Source organism: Leuciscus leuciscus (genome assembly GCF_965113295.1).
Source record: "Leuciscus leuciscus genome assembly, chromosome: 2".
Classification (NCBI taxonomy): domain Eukaryota; kingdom Metazoa; phylum Chordata; class Actinopteri; order Cypriniformes; family Leuciscidae; genus Leuciscus; species Leuciscus leuciscus.
In genome coordinates this window covers 10,033,769-10,056,890 of record NC_138726.1, presented here as the reverse complement: position 1 = coordinate 10,056,890, position 23,122 = coordinate 10,033,769, and the positions used below count along the sequence as shown (strand labels likewise).

Sequence of the window (23,122 nt, the reverse complement as noted above, 5' to 3'; positions counted from 1 at the left end):
TACAGGTCAACTCCGTCAGACATAGAACCTGACGGAGTTGACGTCTGACGGAGTTGACGTAAGGGCATATTTTCCCGCCAAAACATGTATTGTACACTGCAGCTAGGTAGTTTTTCCTCAGTTGCTAGCTGTCCCAATAACCTCACTAAAATGCTTCAATTCAATCCACTATGGTTTAAAAAAAAAGTATCTTAACAGAAAGATGGTATTGACATGGTGCAGCTGGGACCATAGGAATATTGACATTGTTTGTCTAAAATATAAAAAAAAAATTAAATGTACCAGAGCATGTGTGGTAGTGCTGCATTCACCACAGGCAGTGAGATGAAAAGGGGTCCTCAGGGATATAGCTGACCATGCTATTTCCTGATTTAAAGAGCTTTATGAAAAAATCTGATGGAGTTGACAGAAACTGAGGACACAACTTTAATAAGCAGATTTTTATGGAAAATATTGTTTGATGTTCACTTCATGCATTGTTTTTTTACATTTATACCCCTTATTTTTTATTTGATATATATGTTTTCACAATTGTAGAGCTTTTTTTTTAGTTTTTTGGGATGGTTAATATTGTGACCTCTTGCTGAGGACAAGAGCAATAACATGGACCTTCTAACCACAGACCATACATTTAAACAAATTTTCCCTAAATTATTCTAAAAATCAGATAGGTAGGCTATATACAATTCCTTTAGATTTAACTTTGTAAGTATGTCAATCATGATGAATTTCTTCATTTTTGCTATAAATTAGACTTTTCTATGTGGGACATGTTTTGTCCCGACTCTCAAGAATCAGTGTTAAACTAAAGGTTGGACTCGATATACTGTTCTTTACAACTTACCAAAGATCCAGTGATCCATGGATATTGACATGCAGCCAGGAATCGTGTTTCCTGACATTTATATTATGTATGTGCATGATTTTGACACAGGGGAAATACATAAAGCAAAGCCTGTGAACGCTTTATATAAATACAAATAGTTCTAAATCCTGCACTTATGTTTATGTTATTTATATCATCCAGCCCTAAAACTTAGTTTATTTAAAAACATCCAATTATGCAGAATAGGGCCTATAGGCCTACGATGATAAATATTTTATTGATGAGTTGTCAATACAATATAAAAATGCAATATATAGGGTTTGATTTTACCCCTAAGTAATACCCCAACTATTTGCCCTTTCAGCATATTCGCTGCCTGGATCAAGTTGTTTTTGTGAATCGCATCGATCCATTTGCTTCTCTGTTCTGTAGCTTTCGGCAGTCTGTAAGAATATACCTCAGATTTCTTGTCAAATCTATTTGTACAGTCCATGGCAAAGCTCTTTGCCGTTTTAGATGCGTTTCGTGTGTTTTTCGTGGCATTCACGCTGAAAACAAATGCTGCCGCTCAGTCTTTTTGCCACTCAGTCACATAGACCTTATGTAGCCCCGCCCCTTTTCAGCACTGCGCTTGTCTTTTGTCTTCCGATTTGTTATGACATCCGCTTCAAACATTACAATGCTCATAACTTTTGTTAGCTGGTGAAGTGGATTTACTTATTGTACTCTTCGACAGCGATGCCATAGAAATATGGTAGCCAACAGAGTGGCCAATGCTTTTGCCTCACATAGTCCAGCGAACCCCAAACTTCTGTAACTCTTTTCCCAAGATTCCGCCCACACATAACTGCACAGGATTGTTCTTCAGAAGAACAGCCCGCGCATTAAAGCCCCACACAACCAGAACACATGAAAGAACATACATGCACCTAAGTCTTTAGAGTTACTACAATATACAGAGCTAACGCAAAAACGGAAGTTCAAACACAAAATTCTAAAGGTGGCTGCGCGCTTATTTCTCTGGAGCATAAGATCATAGAAGTTTACCCAATTATGACGACTTCCACTTCTGAGAAACCTGGAAATGTGAAAGGGTCCATAGCTTCCGGCGAGCAGCTGAAAATATGTTTTCAGACCTGAACATTTTTTTATTACCATGGATCATTTAAAACAAACAACCTCCGGAGAATCACCGGCTGTAAAACAACAACAAAAAAAATATTTATTTGTTCACCCACTGATGTCATAAATCCATGTGTTTACCGGTGCCTCAGACTACATTCATCCGCTCAGAGGAGCAGAGCAGCAGCACATCACAACAATGTTCTGTCCAAAACATGATGCTATTCTATTCTTAACCACTAGGGGGCCATAATTAACAGTGTCGCTTCCATTTTTTAATGAAAAATATAATTTTTTGTTTTTTCCTCCCGCTTCAATATTCTTGAACTAGTGAATGGGTAACCAGATTAACCTCAAACCTGCAGAGACTGTAAGCCTCATAACTCCATTAGCTCTGACTCCCATCTGTTTCCCAAAAGCCCTTCCTGCCGCATCAGCTGCCTGGCATCATGCTGCCCGATGTGCCCGGTGTATGTGTAATACTGAGAGAGATTAAATAAGAAAAAGCTTCTCTTCTGCAGAACAAGCAGTTCAAACTTTGCCTTTTGATGTATTTGCAGTCAGGAGCAGCTGCCAGCTGAGTTCACTCTAGGTGTGTGTGCCGCTCTCAAGAAGTATGGATGAATGTGTGTGAAAGGGACAGAAAGCAATAACTTATACAAGTCTATGCATGCATTAGGTCATAATCCTAAGTATTTTCAGGGAGGTCAAAATGAATACGTTTTGTTTTCTGAATAAAATAAGATAAAATACAATAAGACAATTTTTGGCAGTGAAACAGACATAACATTCAAAATCGAGCGGTTTATTTGGCTTCAGTATACTGTATGTAATCTGGATTGTGTTATGGATTTTATTCAGATGCTTTGTATCTGACCAAAACATTGGCACATTATCTAAAGTAATTTCGCTTCAATTAAATATATCTTGATTTAAAGGGATAGTTCACCCAAAAATGGAAATTCTGTCATCATTTACTCACCCATAAGTTGTTCCAAATCTGTATGAATTTCTTTCTTCTGCTGAACACAAAAGATAGTTTGAAGAATATTTGTAACTAAACCGTTTTTGGGCACCATTGACTTCAATAGTATTTTTAATTTTTCCATACAATGGAAGTCAATGGGGTCCATCAACTGTTTGGTTACCGACATTCTTCAAAATATCTTCTTTTGTGTTCAGCAGAAGAAATTCATACAGATTTGGAACAACTTGAGGCTGAGTAATTGATGACAGAATTTTCATTTTTGTGTGAACTATCCCTTTAAGAATAAATAAATATTTTAACAAGACAAATCTACTAAGTAAAAAAATATTTTTTTGCATTGAATGATAGATAAAACTAACAGTCGAGGGGTTTATTTGTTTCAGCATTGCATACTATAAGTAATCTGGATTGTGTTATGGATTTTTATTCAGCTTCTTTGTATCTTACCAATAAATCACCACATTTTAGACATTTCTAAGGAAAGCGTCTTCAGACCCTTCAGACCTTCAGTTCCACCTCCTATTATAGAATAGAAGAGTCACTTGGTTCAATCGGCTCTTTCTTTATGGAGGCACCTTCCAAAATATTTTCAAAGTAAGCTCTTTGAATCCCCACAGAGGCTTGAAAGTTGACATTTTCACAGGCGGTTTGGTCAAAAGTAATTGAAGATATTTGCGTTGCTGGAGCCAGAACCAAAGCTGCATCTTCAGCCTCCTCCGCTATCAGGCACAGCTCCCCTAAAACCTCACCCTCGTTCACAGTTGGGCTTCCCTCCATTTCCCGACCGGAACACGTTTTTGTGCAGACGCCTGTCTTTTTTTCAACAGGACCCTCCTTCACCTCAGTCCCGACCTGCCCATTAGTCTGCCTCACAATGTCTGTCCCACACAAGACGATCTCTTGCCTGTTGTCAGGGGTGACAGGTGTGTCCACCTCCTCTCCGCCTCCATCTGGACAGGGGTGGGAGCCGCGCCACATGTTCGGGAAGCTGTCATTGCCAGCTGTGTCCTGCTCCCATGGCGATGGCCCTCCTCTTCCTGTCCTGTCATCTGAGCCAATCAGGGGGACAAAGAAGATTAATGGACATTGTGTTAGTGCCATGCTAATGGAATGGAGCCCTGCGAGGCAAATGTGTCGTTTACCACAGTAGTGAAGCTCAGTTAAGAATTCATACCATGGTGAGTTGCGCTTGGCCAACGGGAGAAAACTGTGAGGACCACAGCGGTTCAATCCAGAGATCACATTAGAGATTTTGTTAGTGGTGTCTGCTAAAGGTGAAGTATGTAGTTTCTGTGACACTAGCGCCACCTAGCGGATTTACAAAAATAAAGCAACTTTGCAAATGCCCCTTTCGCGTATACAGCTCTTTCAGCTCTCATAAAGGCATGTCTCAACAGGTAAGAATAGGCTACTTTCAATAAGGTCCAACATATTAAGAATAAGTTTAGCCATGTTGTTATGTGTCATTGTCTAGCGCGAACACGAGCATCTCGCTTATACTGGGCGCATTTTTTGACATAACTTTGACTGTTTGACATGACTGTTTGATGTGGTCTAACTGGATGCATCAAAGGCCCTGTTTACACCTGGTATTTAGATGTGTTTTGGCTACATGTAAATCACTCACAATTCTTACATAGTGACAAAGCATGTGTAAGTTTCAAATGGCACACCAGCAAATAAAATACACACAACAAAGGCATCCAGCTGGGAAAGGAGTGTGACGGCCTATCAGCGATGGCAACAGCTTAGTTCTGCCTCTCCTCTGCATCATTGATGCCTATTCTGCTGGATTACTGACCCATATTTGAGAGCATTCAGCTAAAAGGTTAAACACTGCATGCAGCTTATTTGTGGGACAACAGAAATGAGAAATACCACTTTACATAGAAGCATCCATATTTATGGGGCAGTCCTGACTGCAAAACACGCCCCAAAAGTTGGTGAATGTCAGCGAACGAGAATTCACTAGCATTTGCCAAATGCCATGACATTTGAAAGGGATTGGGCGTTCGTCTGGCCTGACCAATGAGAGTATGCGTGAAGGATAGGTGTGATAGCAAAGGGACAAGAGGGGTGGGCTGGTCAGAGAATTAGCTAATTACAGCTCTTCAACCTCTTGGCGGGATGATTAGCAAATGGCAGATTTGGTTACACACAATTACACACGCTCACCTGCAGGAGGTCGTGGGTTAGTGGTTTTCTGTGCTTCTGGCTGATGCGGATGGTCAATAGAGCACACAGGAGTGGCACTCAGAGTGATGGCATCTCTGCCTCCTGTTGAACGCCACAGAGAGGAGCTTGACATTTACAGTGTGAAAGGACTGTTATCAATGCAATCTACCAATAGCTGATGAAGGGAATGAATCTCTTTTATATAACCAGATGTACAACACACTTAAAAGTGCAGTAAGCGATTTCTGAGAAACACTGTTGAAAGTGGATTGGACAGAGCACCACAGCACACTTGTAGCCAATCAGCAGTAGGGGGCGTGTCCACTCATGATGGGGGAGGAGAGAGAGCTAGAGGGAGATCAGAAGAAGGACTGTAGAAAGAGAGATCGCTGAGAGACATTACAAAAGAAAAAAGGAATATCACTTTAAAAAGAAGAGTTATGATCAGGCAAGAGCTTTAAGATCAGGGTTAATATTAGAAACGCTTTCCAGCGCTGGAGAGACAGAAGCGGGAAGGCCTGAAAATGAATGCAGAGGTTGTGTTGTTTCTGCTCCATACGTGAGTAACATTGGTTTTGCTATGTTTCACAGAATCAAGATATGCTGGTGTTGTGATGTTAGCTATAGTAACAGGACAGGTTTGAGTGTCATTGTTTGCCTGGAGCTGGTGTGCTTCTTGTGACCAACAATAAACAATGAACTCTTGCCTTTATATACTCTTTGTGTACTGTATGTTCATTTTTTTGTTCTTCCTTGTCATTTGTTCGTCATCTTCAGCTTCAGCTATGATAAAGAGACATCCAATCTTGCATTATGTGTGCATTTTGGGGGCGGAGCAATGAAGGGAGGGATGCGTTTGTTTGGGCTGATCTCAAATAGCAAGAGTTTCTCAGATATCGCTTACTGCACCTTTAAAGCAATAAAAAAACAACTTCAATAATACAGTGTAAAAATAAATAGTAAAATAATAATAATAATAATAGTCATTTCATAAAATGTTATATTTAAAATGAATTAAATGATAAACAAATTACATAATTATTAGTGCACACAATTTGTAATGCATTTCCATAAAATCAAATCAAATAATATTTATAAAAAATTGGCACATCAAATTATGTGTACAATAATTTTACTTTGAATTTAAAATAATTTATTTATTTAATTAAATAAAATATAAATATATTTTGTAAATGTAAAAAAAAGAATAATGTCAATTTAATACTTAATAATAAAATGTATTACAGAGTAGGTGGCTTACATTGCTAAGCTACGTAATATGCTATCAGTTTCTGATGCAGAAAAGTTAGTTCATGCATTCATGACCTCGAGACTGGATTACTGTAATGCTTTATTAGCTGGTTGTCCTGCATCCTCAATAAACAAGCTACAGTTAGTCCAAAATGCCGCCGCTAGAGTTCTTACGAGATCAAGAAAATATGATCATATAACAGCGATTTTATCATCACTGCATTGGTTACCTATAAAGCTCCGTATTAATTATAAGATATTGCTACTGACTTACAAAGCCCTAAACGGCTTAGCTCCAGTCTATTTAACGGATCTTCTATCGCCCTATAATCCATCGCGCTCTTTAAGATCACTAAATTCAAGGCTTTTGGTCATACCTAGGATATCCAGAACCACCAAAGGAGGGAGAGCATTTTCACATTTGGCTCCAAAACTCTGGAATAGTCTTCCTGATACTGTTCGTTGCTCAGACTCGCTCTCCCAGTTTAAAACTAGATTAAAGTCGCATCTCTTCAGCCAGGCATTCATATAATCCCACAGTTCAAACTACAATCCGGCCTCTAGCTCATAAATGCCAGAGGAGAACTGGCCCCCGACTGAGCCTGGGTTCTCCCAAGGTTTTTTTTCTCCATTAGGTCACCTGATGGAGTTTTAGGACACCATTAGGTCACTTGATGGAGTTTTTCGGTTCCTTGCCACTGTTGCCTTTGGCTTGCTCAGTTGGGGATATTTTGGGGATATTTAATTTAATTTTATCAATCAATAAATTCCTCTTGAAAAAACGTTGTTGTATTATTTTAATTTAATACTGTGAAGCTGCTTTGATACAATCTGTATTGTGAAAAGCGCTATACAAATAAACTTGACTTGACTTACGACCGCTCTGATCAGATTTAAAAAAAATGCAATTATGTGGCATAAAATTAGCACAAAAATGTATGGATAGTAAGCCATTAAAATGACTTAAATTATAATATGAAAAAATGCATATATATATATATATATATATATATATATATATATATATATATATATATATATATATATATATATATATAAATTTACACCTCTCTCCTACACAAAAGGTGACATTTTATAGAGGTACTGTACATATGGAGACTGAAAAGTTCAGACTGGCCACATACACTCACACACAGAAAGTGACTACAGCTCCCTCATCTGTCTTCATTAGTACTGGCTGCATGCATCACAGGTTAATGCCATATGTTGCCCACAGGGGACTGAGCACTATATGCTGGTGCCATCATAACACTGGCCACCAGTGCTTCCATGCTTCCACTGTCTGATCAGTTTAAACACTGCTTTCTAGGGCCACTGTGGTATGAAATATAATAAACAAGAGAGTCGTGCAGTGAATAGGAACCACGGCAGCGTAAAGCAGCACTGAGCTTAAGAGATCAACATGAACATGGATTGTAAGCCTTGTTGCCACAAAAAGTGTTTGGTTACTTAAAAGTAATATTTAACACTACAGCACGTACTGTATCAAATTTAATATGCACATTTCTAAGGACTATTATCAATTTGGTTGCTGAAAAACCTGTTGCATAAAATCTTCTACATGCCTGTGTCTTTTTGCTGTAAGTAAGTAAACATAAGAATAAGTTTTCTATTACAATTTCAAAATGAATACTTACTGGACTAAAGTAACTAAGGTTAACCTGATTATCCATACATCTTTCATTTGTTTTTTGTTGTTGTTTTAAAAAAAACCATGTTAAAATGTGAGTATCAAATATGATCCATCAGGCTTGTGAGGTACGTTTATTTGTTCATCTCTCAATCATCATTGCTTAGTTTTATGATCAAAGCTCTGCAGTTTCTATATAATGCAACACAATACATTTAAATTTCATCTTACTAAAACGTATTATTGGGTGTATAGAGTGACAACTGATAATTATGTATTTTATGTAAGTAGTCTGCAACACTGTTATAAAGATCTCATTGATTTACTTTACAAGCTATCAGAATTTCATTTTTTTGACCATATAAATATCAGCAACTGCACCAAATGTTTGAACATCTGAATAAAGTAAGTGTTTTCTCCTCTTCAAGCTCTATTCTTTTTAGATTTTGTCTTAAAGTTCAATGAGCTATTAAAAAAAAAAAAAAAAAAAATTCTAACTATAATTTAATATGTGAGGCTTTATATGGTTAAAAACATCACTGCAATAAAATAACAAAATTGGTATCAATAAAAAAAAAAATGACAGTCAATGATGTCCGAAACAACATTTTACTGTATATACAAACAAAACTGAGAATTTTTTAAAAAAATCTCTTCATACAGGTATGGAACAACATGAGGGTGAGTACTGGTAAATGATGACAAAATGTTCGTTTTTGGGTTGACTATCCCTTTAAGAGTGGTTCGAGTGGCCAAAAACTTTTTGGCCACACTTTATGTAAATCTCCAGAAATGATCCTAGATTGACAGCTGACAGCAGCCGTGCGCCTCCTCCATATGTTCCTCTGGACTTGAAGATCTCAAGAGAGAGTTTATTTTTAAGAGGCACTGAAATGATGCTTAAGCAGCTCTAAGCTCAACTTCCTTTGTTTGAAAAGGTCATTGTTGTGTTATGGAGACCGGCTTCTGAGCTAATTAAAAAGCCGGGCTAATTCTGTATGCCGAACAGCATGGGGCTTCACTGCGGCTGCTTCATGGCCCGCTGTGCAAAACAGGATGGATGGATGAGAGGCGATCCCCACCTGGCAGCTGCCCATCCATCCATTCATTCCCTGCTTGTCCCTGCCTCACACTGGGGAACAAAACCATCTAGTTTTATGGACAAACCGAGCTTTGCGTCACATCGTACGGCTTGAAGTCACAGAAGTCGCTGCAGAAGACTGCTAATTTCCTCTCATGGTGACTTCTGGCACATTTCAAACAAGAAATGATCTCTCTCACTTGTTGTGTTGTCATTGCGATGACAGGTAAGAGGAGTTGTAAGGGGAAAACAAGTTTAAGTCAGACAGGCTGTTCTGACAGGACTGCAGTAGTCAACGAGGAAACAAGTACAACCTGTCAACTAAACAGACAACAAGAAAAAAGGATGGGGATGTCCAAGATCTGAAAGAAAAACTCTTCTATTTTCTTTCTCGAATGCACTCACTATGTCCATGCTAAGCACACTTAAGCATACTTTTAAAATTAGGAATTATTACAGAAATAATATCCTTATTTGATAGCTGAATGTAAGTTTTCAGACACTTAAATGCATGTTATTTGCAATGAAATTAAAATGCAATTAGCTGAACTGTAAAGTGCTTTTTTGACCCACTTATTTAAGATTTTTCTTTATATCTAGGCCTAACTTCAAAATTACTTAAACTGTCTTTTTTAAATATCTAACAATCTAAAATACATTTCTATTGTAATATAATTTCTATTGAAACTTATAAGTCATGTATTTTGATATATTTTGTATTACACATTTGTAATGATGAATTTGCAATTTAGTCAATTTAAAAAACATGAACTTTAAATGTAATATTGAATAACACACTACAGCTCAAATTATAATCAAGTACTTTACATGTGGTTTAATATGCGAGTCAACACATCAAAATATGTGGATTTCTTTAAAGCACGACAAAAGATTGTTAAAACAAAGCTTTAAAATGTACTTTAAAGTAAAACTTTTAGCTTGGCATTTACTAAGTGCACTTTTTAAAAGTGTACTTAAGTGTGTTGTAGTCTCTTAAACTAAAGTGGCTTTTTATTGCCATCATATTATCTGCAAGTATAGTTAAAAAAAAAAAAAAGATCTGGGCCCGTATTCATAAAGATTCTAAGAATCCTCTAAGAAAACTCTTAATTTAGCTTAAAAACTTTTACGTAGGAGTCTTAGCTTAAAAGCGATTCGGGACCGATCTGAGAGCAACTCTGAGTAAGGAAAAGACAAAAACTTTCATCTTAGTAAGGAGGCGGGGTTGACCCCGTTGCTATGTATGACACAATCTTTTGAAGACTGTGATTGGTTGGTTGTCCAAGAAGGGAAAAAAAAAGAAGTGATTTTAAGTATAGGGTTTATTCTAAGCCTTCACTTTGAAATTACATGCGTAATTTTTCCTATTTGACCATTCTCACACACACACACTCACACACACACACACACACACACACACATTATATATGTGTATATAAATCCTTTTTATTTTATTTACCATGCTGTTAATTTCCTATAAGGTATTTGCTTGGCTTAGAATGATAAAAATTGTTCCACTCTTTCCAATTACACTGATTGCTGGCATGTCTATTTAAGTGGTGGTTTGAATGTTGGTTTTAATGTATCAAACATGGAATTTTCCCAGTTGCCAAATATCGTAATGTAGTGATTACTTTCATTTCTGGCGCTATGGCATTTCTGTGCTGTGTCGGAGATGTTAGCGTGTCTCTAATAAGATCAGTCACAAACATGATCTCTGCACGATCTAATCTATAGCGTCTTATTAACTCACTGTCATCCATTGTCTGCAACACATTTCTTCTCCCTCTTCGTCTTTCTGCCATTTTCTCCTCTACTAAAGAAACTCTTAAGCCTCTTAAAAGTCCTCGTCCGTGCTCCTAACAATTTTGACCTTAAGAGCTCTTTTAAGGGTTAAGATGCTTTCTGAATTACTTTTTTCTTTACTAGGATTTTTTCTTTAATTTTAAGAGTAAACGCCCACATTTCTAAGAATTTTCTTAGAATTTTGTCACTAGGAGCTACTCTTTGACTTAAGATTCTTTATGAATACGGGCCCAGATCTTTAAGATCTGAAGTACACTTCAAATGCACATTCAATACAATTGAGTGCACTTCTTTTTCACAAGTGGCCAATATGTATTATACTGACACCTATTGGCATGGAAGGCACACACTAAATCAGCTTTTATTAGGCCACTATTAGTTTCCATCTCATGTGAAGTGACTAAACATTTTGTACCAAAAGTACTATTCATTTCTTTAGAGTTAAAACTTCTTTAATGAGGGAATAAAAATTGCGAGTGCACTTTAAACTGATTTCCCCTGTTCATTTCTGCAAGGCCACCAAGTCCGCCATTCAATCACTTTCAAATACTGAGTTGTGATCCTCTCTCTCATCCACAAAGTTCCCTAATAATACCACATTCCCCAAATGTGTTTGTAATGTCGGCAATCAGTTTCAGTAATGGATGCCTGTCAGTTTTATGGGCAGAATGACAGTCTTATGACATGTGAGCGTGTGATCTGTGCTTCAGTGACAGTGCTTTACTACCCTCTTGTGGACGGCGACTGCAAGTACTTCTCTTGTACTGGTGCTTGTACTGCCATTTTACAAAAGTAGGCCAATGTAGACACTTATTAAATGGCCCATATGCCATATAAAATTAAATGAGGTCCTTGAAACTAAACTAAAATCGTTTCATTAGTGGTGCTTGCCAAGTCAAGCATCACTTCAACTATTGCTCATACTTAGAGTTTGGGATTTGAACCAATGTCTAACTGTAAGAATTGTACCCATTACTTTTCTAAGTGACCAGACTTGCAAGTTTTGCCTGGTGAACAATAAAATGAAAGAAACTGGGGCAGGATATAATATACTTTAATGTCATTTCTATAGAATCTTGTGTCATGTATTTGTAATTAATTACACATTTGTGATTAAGTTGCAATTTAGGGCATTTAAATATATATTAACTTTAAATGCAATATTGAATAACACACTACAGTTAAAATTATAATCAAGCACTTTACATGTGCTTTAGTATGCAAGTCAATGCATCAAAATAAGTGTACTTCTTTAAAGCATGACAAAATACTATCAAAACAAAGATTTAAATATGCATTTTAAAGTAAAACTTTTAATTTGATATTAAAAAGGTTATAGGTTTGCTCTAAACTGTAACTTTTTGTGCTACGGAGAAGAATGACAACTCAAATCAAACAGCTTGTTGAGTCCCATCTAGAGACTAGAATATCATTATTGCATTCAAGGCTACAATTCTATCCTACAAACAAAGATATTAGATAATTAGATATCCGATAATGTGAGGGTATACGGACAATTAATTCTAGTTACAATTGAACAGTATCAACAAATGGAAAATGAAAAGCACAAAAACATGATCAACATGCAAGAAACTCTTACCTGGGAGACTCCAAAGTCCCGAAATTTCCAGAGTCTTCAACTTCATCTCCAAATCAGCAACTCGGTTTCCCAGAATTCTATAATTCACAATAAATTCACCCAATACAGATTTATGTATAATATGAGACATCTTTCTTTCAACACTTTGTGTATGAAGCCTGCAGGTAAGATATTTAAAGGGATAGTTCACCCAAAAATTTAAATCCGGTCATCATTTACTCACCCTCAAGTTGTTAGAATTTCTTTCTTCTGTTGAACACAAAAGAATATATATCGAAGAATATGGGTTATTTTTCCATACAATGGAAGTCAATGGGGTCCATCAACTGTTTGGTTAACGACACTCTTCAAAAGATCTTCTTTTGTGTTCAGCAGAACAAAGAAATTCATACAGGCTTGGAACAACTTGAGGGTGAGTAAATGATGACAGCATTTTCATTTTTGGGTGAACTATCCCTTTAAATGTTGATTTTTAAAAATACACTGGTAAAAAATAAATATATTTTTAAGTTGTAAATAAAGATTATTGGAGTACGTTTTACAAGAAAATTATATTTCAGTCTTTCTGCTTCAAAATATCATGTTTAATTCAACGTGTTACTTGCCATCTGAAATTGTGAAATTTACTTGTGAGTGAAAATTGTTTCTACACCAAACTTTTTTAAGTGTACAGGCTATTTCTGAACTGTCAAATATAGTTACACACAAACCTGTTGGTCTGTCTTTGGTGTTGAATGATTATGTTCTTCTCATGAATGGTCTCCAGTAAGGCTGTCGCTAAAGACTTCAGGTCTGAGATAGACTGAGGTGTGGCCGGTAAACTGCAACCATTCTCCTCTGACAGCAACCCTTGCACTGCAAACAGCAGGAATAGAGGCGTATTTGAGTGAATAAACATACACAAGTGTATGCAGTCATTTGATATGCTGTATAGCAACATTTCTTTGCTTCTAAGCCTTCCAAGAAAAAAGCAATCACATGACTCAAGCACCTTGTTTAGGAGAAAGGACTCCACTAAGAGCGCTGCTGTTAGACTTGCAGGAGATTTCAGGATTTCTTCTTCGATCCAGAGCAGTCTACAAGATATTCAGGAAGACAGCAATATTGCAAATACAGAGAAATATTACAATATTAATTATACAATTTTATTATAATAATAAAAATGAAACAATAAAATATTAAAGCCGTGTAAAAGACTTCTCAGCCTTACCTTATATTTCTGTATGTTACTCTTCAACAGGCTGACCTCCTCTTGAACTTGTTTTAATCTCTCATGCAAGTATCTGCAATATGACAAAAGCCTTTGTTGCATGGAAAAACACATCTCATCTAAACTGAAAAAAGACAACATGCATGCAAACCAAAACTGCTTACATAACACATTCAGTCTAAATCTCCGGATTTTTTGTTTTAAAGGGGTGGTTGATTATGATTTCACTTTTTTAACTTTAGTTAGTGTGTAATGGTGCTGTTTGAGCATAAATAACATCGGAAAAGTTACGTCGCTCAAAGTTCAAAGCAAAGGGAGATATTTGCTTTAAAAGAAAATCGCTTTTTAAGGACTGCAACAAACCGGGTTAGTGACATCACGAACCCTAAAATGTACATAAACCCCGCCCCCGGAACATGATTTATAGATTATCAAGACAGAATATGCTAATCAATGACTAGAAGATAACTACATATAAGCTAAATACATTCATCAACTAACCATTCAGAAATGTTGTCTACATGTTGTCACTTCTTAAGTCTCTCCGTCATTGTCTGACTTCGGTTTGAACATAAAAGGCTAAAAGGTTTTGAAATTTTCAGTGCATGTCTTTGTGAGGTAAAAGGACACAAGCTCTTTGTGCCGGGAGCAGCAGCTCATTTGCATTTAAAGGGACACACACAAAAAACTTGAATTTTTGCTCACCCTCAAAAATGGACAACTTTAACATGCTATCTGTGAGGTATTTTGAGCTAAAACTTCACATACACACTCTGGGGACATCAGAGATTTATTTTACATCTTGTGAAAAGGGGATTATACCACCACTTTAATGGCTAAAACCTTGCTAAATGTCTAACTAAAACCAGCTTCAGATGCTTTTTAAATGGATTCCAACTGGTCCTTTCTGGTGACTAGCTAGCCATGACTGGTCTAAATGATCAATCAGCTGCTGATGGGGCTAGTTAGAGCTGGCAGTTCACCTTAAACCAGCAGCAAACCGCCTACAGTGATTCAAAAACCAGTTTGAACACTTTAATATGAATCTTCACAAGAGAGCCTCAGAAAACTGTAGGCCTCAAGAGGACTTAAAAAAAAAATAAAAATAAAAAAATAATAATAATAATAATAAAACAACTCAAAATCAAGCTAATTCTAATTTTAATTCATGCCCTCAATATCCGTTGTATTTTTTCTTTCTCTCTAGTTTTTCTTTACTCTCTCCAGGATTCTCATGGACCTTGAAACACGGACTAATTTTAAAAATGTGATTTCTAGATGTCATATAAATTAATAAAATCTTAAAATGCCATACGCATTTTTATAAAGAATCAATATTTTTCTAGTTATGCAAAGCTCCAAAATATTGTGAGTAAAATAATTTAAAAAAATCCTTATCCAGTAAATTACATGCATCTAGAAAATCTCAATTTATTGGTTCAAAAATATATTTTTAATATTCTTTATCAAGTAGTTTATAAACATCTAGAAGTCAAATTCATTTGTTAAGAAGTGTGTTGTTATTTTTTTTTATCCAGTAAATTCCAAACATCTAGAAAAGTCAAATTCATTGGTTAAAAAGACTTGGTAAAAATTGAGTAAAAATAATATAAAATAAAATAAACGTATCCAGTAAATTACAAACATCTGGGGCCTCATGTATCAATCTTGCGTATGCACAAAAACTTTGCGTACGCTAGCTTTCACGCTCACGGTCGTACTAACAGTGAAATTAACGCGAGAATGTGCGTTCCTCCACGCCAATTTCATGACTGGCGTACGTACATTTCTTATTGTTTTTGTCTGTTGGCGACTCTTACAGGCAATGAAGTGAAGTTGCAAACATTACACAAGGAATTGTTCTACAAGTCTATTGCACCACCACCTGTGGGAAGCATTGCTATTAATTAGCAATTTATAAAATAATTGACATATATTGTCACACGAGCCTTATGGGAATATTCTATCAATTATGCAATTAAGTAAGAACATATAAAAGCATATGCAAATTGATACAACCCTTAGTCTATGGCAATGACAGCTTTGGTTTAATGTCCACCTTTATATCAGACCATTTCTTTTTAAGGTCATTTATAGACTGTGTACATTTGAGACATGTGTACAGTTGCGACACCTTAAATAACTTGCGTTCGCAGCAAGCACAAGTTGTGATTTTTGCTGTGCACGTGCGTATTAGTGTCCTCTTTGATCGTGGGAAATTTGAACAACGGACGCATCTCCGATCCGAAGATATCGGGAAAAGTTTTTTTTTTCTCAGATGACGTTCACTTCACCATGCACTCTCCACAATGAATAGCTTATTATCCTTACTAGTGCAAAATGCCCGTGCAAAATCAGTTTTTGTGTGTGTTTTTAGTAATTGTTGGTTTGGTGCCCGTGGAAGAGACTGTGAACGCATTGAATTCAGGGAGCAGGCTAGGTTACTACAAATGATGGCTGTGAATAAACTATAATATTCAGAAGTAAACAGTGTAGCTGACTGAGTGTTTATGAATACCACAACCTTCTAAGTGCTAGTGCAAAATGCCCGTGCAAAATCAGTTTTTGAGTGTGTTTTTAGTAATTGTTGGTTTGGTGTGTTTGAGTGCTCATTGTTACAATTACACACATATTTGTGCATGGTAGAAAGCACACAGTGAACTCCGAGAAAACGCTATGCTTGAGGAAGCTTGTGAATAGGCTACTACAAATGATGCCCGTGAAAGAGACTGTGAACACATTGAATAGGATATGTTTAGTTGGTGAATAGCATAGGCTATCGTTACACAGTAGCGATAACTTTAAGCGCACCAGAATGAAATATAATTTTCAGAAGTAAACAGCATAGCTGACTTACAGATTCTGTTAACATCCACAAATGAATAAACGCGTCGATTCAGGGAGCAGTGCAAAGTGCCCGTGCAAAATCAGTTTTTGTGAGCTGATCGCCGTCAAAAAAGTTCAGGAGATATTTCTTAGTGATGGCTGATTTCAACAGTTTCAATATGATAGCATTTTGAAAAAAAAGTGTCATGAATTTATTGCATTTTTGGGGGGAAATAATCAGTTTTTATAATAGATCTTTGAAAATCCAAATCTGGATTTGAATTTTATATGATATTATAACCTAAAGATACTATGTGAAAGTTTTAAACAGAAAATAGTGTTTTTCATCTTGCCACTTTCTTGGTAAAGAAAACACATTTTTACTCAAATTAATCAAAATGGATTTATCACATTCTGGAACCAAACTATAATATTCAGAAGGAACCAAACTATAATATTCAGAAGGAACCAAACTATAATATTCAGAAGTAAACAGTGTAGCTGGCAGATGTCAGAATGTTTATTTTTAAACCACAACCTTCTTGGGGCTTCTTTGACCGATACAACCCTCTAATGTCAGAATGTTTATTTTTAAACCACAACCTTTAAAAAATGATATATTTAACAATATCTTTAGCATTTCTCATCCAAACAACGTCAAACTTGGTTTCTCATCCAAACAACGTCAAACTTGGCGCTGCACTTACTCGTGACCGTAGCGAGACACCTGTCAAGTTTGAAATCCATCGGACTAACGGTTCGAGAGATATGTGGTTAACAGACATACACACACACACAGACAGACAGACGTTTCTGTAATTTATAGATAGATAGATGTGACTGTTAAATGTAACTGGTATCACCACAAACGTTATTCTGTGCCCTAAAAACTGGCATATTTCATTGTATTGTGTCATGCAAGGTAATTGCAAAATCTAGAGAAATGTGCGAGGTGGCCAGCGGGGGATATTGAGACACATATCTACTGTAACCCCGATAGAGTTCTATTAGGAAACACACTGTTTAGTTATTCAGTGTTATGATAACAGTTTAAACGTCGTAATTAGCCAGCATAGGCTGATATTTTGATATTTGTAAAATTTGATATTTGTGATATTTAAACTGTGTATTATTAATAAATATTGTTACATATCTTGTTCCTGCTTTATACATTTTAACCAGTGCTATTTTAAATAAAATGAATGAATATAAATGGATGAAAAAACAAAAATGTTGCCCAATTGTTATTTTCTTTATTTGTCTTTATTTTTTATATTTACAATGAATGGTTAGTTACCTTCACATCATTAAAAATGGGTGTCTCACTCTCAACTGTACCATGCACTGTCTCAACTGTACCACATAGGGGTACAGTTGAGACAAAGTTGAGACAAAAAGCACCTTATTTTTATGAGCTAAATGTGGAAAATATAAACTACTTGTGGGTATTATTGATTGATAATGTCTTAGTCTACAAGCTAATGAAATGTCATGTGGAAATTAACTTCTTTTCAGTGTCTATTTTTGTGTGAAAAATCAAAACGCAAAAAGTGTCTCAACTGTAGGCTACTCAGTCTACTCTACAGTGCGACTTTCAGATCCCACCGCATTGACGGCATCAGCCAAACTCTCCCACTCATATTTTTTCCTTTTGTTATTAATTCCGGAGGACAAAGTTCCAAATATTTTTTTTTTTTCGTTTCTACCTCCGATAGTAGCACCTCCAATTCACTATCTATAAAGTTTCGTTTCTTGCCGCCATTTTCTTACTGCTTTCTTTTGCCAAAGTGGACTCATTACCATATTTAAATTAATTTAATTGAGGGAGGAGACTGGGTGGGGCGTTGTGTTCGTGCATGTGCGCTCAATTTTACGTTAATTAGGATGTACAAAGAGAATATGCGTGGGATCCTTCGTACGCGGAGATTCATACATCTGTTTTTTTTTTGTAAGTACGCACATTTACAGCTTTGTCCGTACGCAATGTTTTAGTATGAATTCAACGCAAGTCTTTGTACATGAGGCCCCTGGAGAAGTCAAACATCCCTGAAACCCATTCAGCGCTTACATTTTTGAGAATTATGTAACTTATTTTAATTATAATTATTTTAGTTACTTATTTTAATCTATGTTTCTGTAAATTAAAAAATATTTTTGGGAAAAAAACTCATGATGAAACCTAGCCTACATGGGCGGGCCATCAAATATTATGGAGAACCACTGAATTATTAAACATAATGAAGATATGACAAGCTACAATAACACTCCCTAACTTGTTCTCCATGCAGAGGGCGTCCACGTCGATGATGCGCTTCTCCTGGCCTCCCAGGATGTGGTTCAGCTCGAGGTTGAGACGTTCAGCTTTCTCCTTGAACACGGTCCTCTCTGCCTTTATATCCTGCAGTTCGTCGCTCACCATCTTCAGACTGTGTTCAAGTTCTTCTCTCTTAAAAAAAACAGTACAAGTAGAAATTCTCACAAAGCGCCATATTTGATTTACTGTCATGATAGTGAAAATATATGATTAGAACACAAGAAAGAACTAGAAAAATATGTTTTTCTCATTCACTAGAACTAGAGAAGTGCAATAAATAAGGATAAGAATCATATAAAACTTAAAGACGCACATGTAGTGCTGCTTTCTCCAGTTGCCTGACCAGATCCTCACGCTCATGAACAGGGAAATGTCTGAACCCGACTTCATCATCTCCAAGCCTCTGTTTTGTGATGGTCATTCTTAACAGCTATAAGAGAAGATCACAACAGGGATAAGACAAGAACACATATACACTACCGTTCAAAGGTTTTAGATCGTCAGATTTAAAAAAAAAAAATTTTTTAAAAGAAGTCTCTTCTGCTCACCAAGGCTGCAAACAGAAACAGTTAATCAATATCAATATTGAAAACAGTTGTGTAAAAAAATTTCTTAGATTCTTTGATAAATAAAAAGTTCAAAAGAACAGCATTTATCTGAAATAGAAAGCTTTTGTAACATTATGCACTACCGTTCAAAAGTTTGGGGTCAGTAAGATTTTTTGGGAAAGAAATGAAAGAAAATAATACTTTTATCCAGCAAGGATGCATTAAAATGCACTATTTACATGAAGGAATTTGATAGTGGAAAGACCGAAGCCATCTCCAGAGCGCAAACGGAACTGCTGGTGTGTGAGGTTAAAGTGCGCAAGCAGATCATCTACCGGACAAGCCGGATTCCACCATATCTTTATGTACACAATAATAATCTTTTACATTGTAATCCTTTTATTTTAAATATTTGGCATGTTTGTGTGCTGCTGTGCGTCCCTGTGTGTTTAATAAGCAGAGCGCATTGTGGACCCGCTCATCGGCGCACATTACTAACGCGCTCTTTAATTAAAAAATAATAATATTGCGCCATTGACTTTAGACCAGGTTTCAGTTGGTCAATGGCGCAGTCTATTTCTGTTGCCTCAAAATAGCAACGTGCCAAAAATGCGCCAGAACACACCTCGTTTTCAGACCAGCAAGCCTATGGGTGCACAGATGGACGCAAATGCATTTGCTATTTAAACAACATGGCGCAGGACTTGAAAATGATTACTGTGTCAGGATGAAACTAGCAAAAAACACTTGCATCGCGCTTGGCGCTGCATTGTGCCGGGTGTAAGATAGGGCCCAAAATCTTAAAATGCGCATAAACACACACATGCGTCCAATTGAGGTGTATAATTTTTTTATTCTTTAAAAAAAAAAAATGCATAAACTACAATGGAAACACATTTGATGAACAAATTCTTGAATGTGCAACAAAAAAACCTCACGTTACTTTACCTCAACAGAGGATGTGATTGGATAACTGGACTAACCAGCGGACCAAATTACGGACCAAGCCACAGGCTTTTCCGGTTGCAGAAACGTATTATTATTTTATTAATGATACTTTGCGCCAGTTTCCCAGGAAGAGAAGATTTTGTTCTCTTGAAAACATGGGATGGAAACTGTGCTTTATTTGCAAATGTTTTATATGATATTCCAATTTTTCAAAAAGTTTAGATGCAAACATAGCTAATTTGAATAGTTTTATGGGTACCTTATTGTCTCCCTGGGTCTCACTGAGTCTCTGAGTCAGTTCCTTCACCTCTTCAATTAGCTGCTTATTTCTCTCCCTCGAATCCATCAACAATTGAGCCAAATTCACCTGAGAGAAAGGGAAAGACAGAAAAGCAGAGAGAAAAAGAAAGTTATGACCTGCAAGAAATTGAAAAGTGAAATAACACAAAGTATAAATCAGCTGACCTGATTTCGTTTTTCTGGGGGAAGTGAAGATTCACCATCCTGAAATACATTAAAGCATACGGATGAACTAAGAAGCCAAGAAATGATCATCACTTTTAAATATAAATAATATGAATAGTAATCGGTTAGATGACACACAATTAGTTCTCTGTATTTCTTCTTCAAGCCCTGGTGTGTCTCTCGCAGCTGGTTGGCCATCAGTTTGTACTGGTCTCTCTCTTGCTGACAGGTGTCCAGCTCTTTGGAAAGAATGAGAAGGCCATCCTTCTTGCTCTCCAGTTTACGTTTGCATATCAAGAACTGCAGAAACAAGAAACCAGTGTGGACCTGTGCAGTACCGGTCAAATGTTTGGAATAATGTTTTTGAAAGAAGTCTCTTATGCTCACCATTCATTTTTCATCATTTATTTGATCACAAATACTGTAAAAACAGTCATATTGTGAAATATTATTACAATTCAAAATAACTGTTTTCTATTTGCACATATGTTAAAATGAATGTGTGTTAAAATCCTGTAATGGCAAAGCGGAATTTTCAGCAGCCATTACTCCAGTCTTCAGTGTCACATCAGAATCATGGTTTCCACAAAAATATAAAGCAGCACAACTGTTTTCAACATTGATAATAATAATAATAATAATAATAATAATAATAATAAATGTTTCTTGAGCAGCAAATTATCATTTTAGAATGATTTCTGAAGGATCATGTGACACTAAAGACTAGAGTAATGATGCTGAAAATTCAGCTTTGCCATCACAGGTATAAATTACATTTTAAAATATATTCAAATAGAAAACAGTTCATTTAAATTGTAATAATTTCACAATATTACTGTGTTTACTGTATCTTTGATCAAATAAATACAGCCTTGGTGAGCATAAGAGACTTCTTTATAAAAAATAATAAAAAATCTTAACTGGAAGTGTACTGAGGCACAAAAATGTGTAAAATAGTAGCAACAATACAAGCATTATAATGAGGCTTTAAATATTTAATTATCATGCATCAATAGGGCAGGCAGTTAAAAGTTAAATAAATAAAAATGTGTTTATTTATAAAGCATTCATTTATAAAGTGCCATAAAACTAACTAAATCACTTTTAGTGAGATCAAAAATGTTGTTGCATAAAAAACACATTTCATCTAAACTAGAAAACAAGGAAAACTAAACTGTGTATGATCGGATTAAACACCACATTAAGTCTAACACATTCATTCAATTTCTCCAACTTTATTGAAAATTCTAGCTAAAACCACAGATGGTTTTTACATGGTTTCTAGCTGGTCATGTTGTCACTAATTTCTCATGGCTGGTTTTCTCTAAATGATCAGCTGCTGCTGGTCAGACTAGTAAACACTGGTAGTTCACCTTGAATCAGCAGAAACTTAGCTAAACCACTTTTTCACCAGTGTTTCTATACCAGGGGTCCTCAGCAAACTTCAAAAGGGCCTTAACATGACTAAAATTATTTAAAATAAGACAAAATAACCATTACAATAAGCAAAAACAAAATATATAAATATATATATATATATATATATATATATATATATTTTAATTTATACCCTTAAATATTTTTTCTTTTCTTTGAAGAACCGGGGTTCCCATGGTCTTAGAAACCCTGAATATAGGAGGTACTTTTTAAAAATATTATTTAAAACAGAACACATTTGAAGTAGTTTCTAGATTTTAGATTAGGTTTCTTTCTTCTTTTTTTTCTTTTTTTTAAGTCGAGAGCACTCTTAAACATAGGCAACATAAAATTCATACAGTTTTTAACAACTTAAAAGCACATTCGATTTTGTATAAAAGCTTGAGTTCAGGTGGTTTTGGCAGCGATGCAGCACCATATGGAAACAGCTATCATCATCACCACCACCACCACCGTGTTTTAGTAACGCATCACTCACCTCGCTCACTAAACCTTGCCAGTCACTTTCACTTCTTTTGGACGAGTTCATTTCTTCCAGTGTTTGGCGATAATATTTGATGTTATTCAAATCTAAAGCTAGTATTTGGCGAGCTTTCTGGAGAGGCAGAAACTTCACCCTTCCTCTCAGCCACTGTTTACTCTGGGTCAGCTGGTGCACAAGATCCGGGTTTGTGAACACTGAACCAGCAGCGATATTCAGAATATTAGTGAGGGCGTGGCGAGTAACTGTGAATATCTAGTAGCGAATTTATCAAACAATGTGCAAGAAAAGTGTAGTTTCTCTTTTTTATTTATTTTTATTTTATTTTATTGTAGCTCAGAGGCATTGTACATGTCCAACCAGTAGATGGCAAACACAAATTATGGGAAACGT

General features: G+C 36.1%; 1 protein-coding gene across 1 annotated transcript; it reads right to left on the bottom strand.

Moving 5' to 3' along the window:
* Positions 1 to 2,732: 2,732 nt before the first annotated feature.
* On the bottom strand, positions 2,733 to 22,919 carry ccdc149a (coiled-coil domain containing 149a). The gene is made up of 12 exons (XM_082161724.1): positions 22,727 to 22,919; positions 20,950 to 21,111; positions 20,812 to 20,850; positions 20,606 to 20,713; positions 19,164 to 19,280; positions 18,810 to 18,982; positions 13,711 to 13,783; positions 13,492 to 13,576; positions 13,211 to 13,355; positions 12,501 to 12,577; positions 5,112 to 5,213; positions 2,733 to 3,985 (listed from the first exon to the last, which is right to left on the bottom strand). Exons 1-12 carry the CDS (start codon positions 22,775 to 22,777, stop codon positions 3,459 to 3,461), a joined length of 1,659 nt encoding a protein of 552 aa, XP_082017850.1. The 5' UTR covers positions 22,778 to 22,919; the 3' UTR covers positions 2,733 to 3,458.
* Positions 22,920 to 23,122: the final 203 nt, after the last annotated feature.

Excerpts from the sequence above, each read along its gene's own strand:
- ccdc149a (XM_082161724.1), bottom strand. The coding sequence starts at position 22,777 with ATGAACTCGTCCAAAAGAAGTGAAAGTGACTGGCAAGGTTTAGTGAGC. Across the intron at positions 13,784-18,809 it reads GCCCTCTGCATGGAGAACAA|ATACTTGCATGAGAGATTAA; the intron begins GTTAGGGAGTGT and ends GTCATATTGCAG. Across the intron at positions 13,356-13,491 it reads AGTCCTTTCTCCTAAACAAG|TGCAAGGGTTGCTGTCAGAG; the intron begins GTGCTTGAGTCA and ends TGCTGTTTGCAG.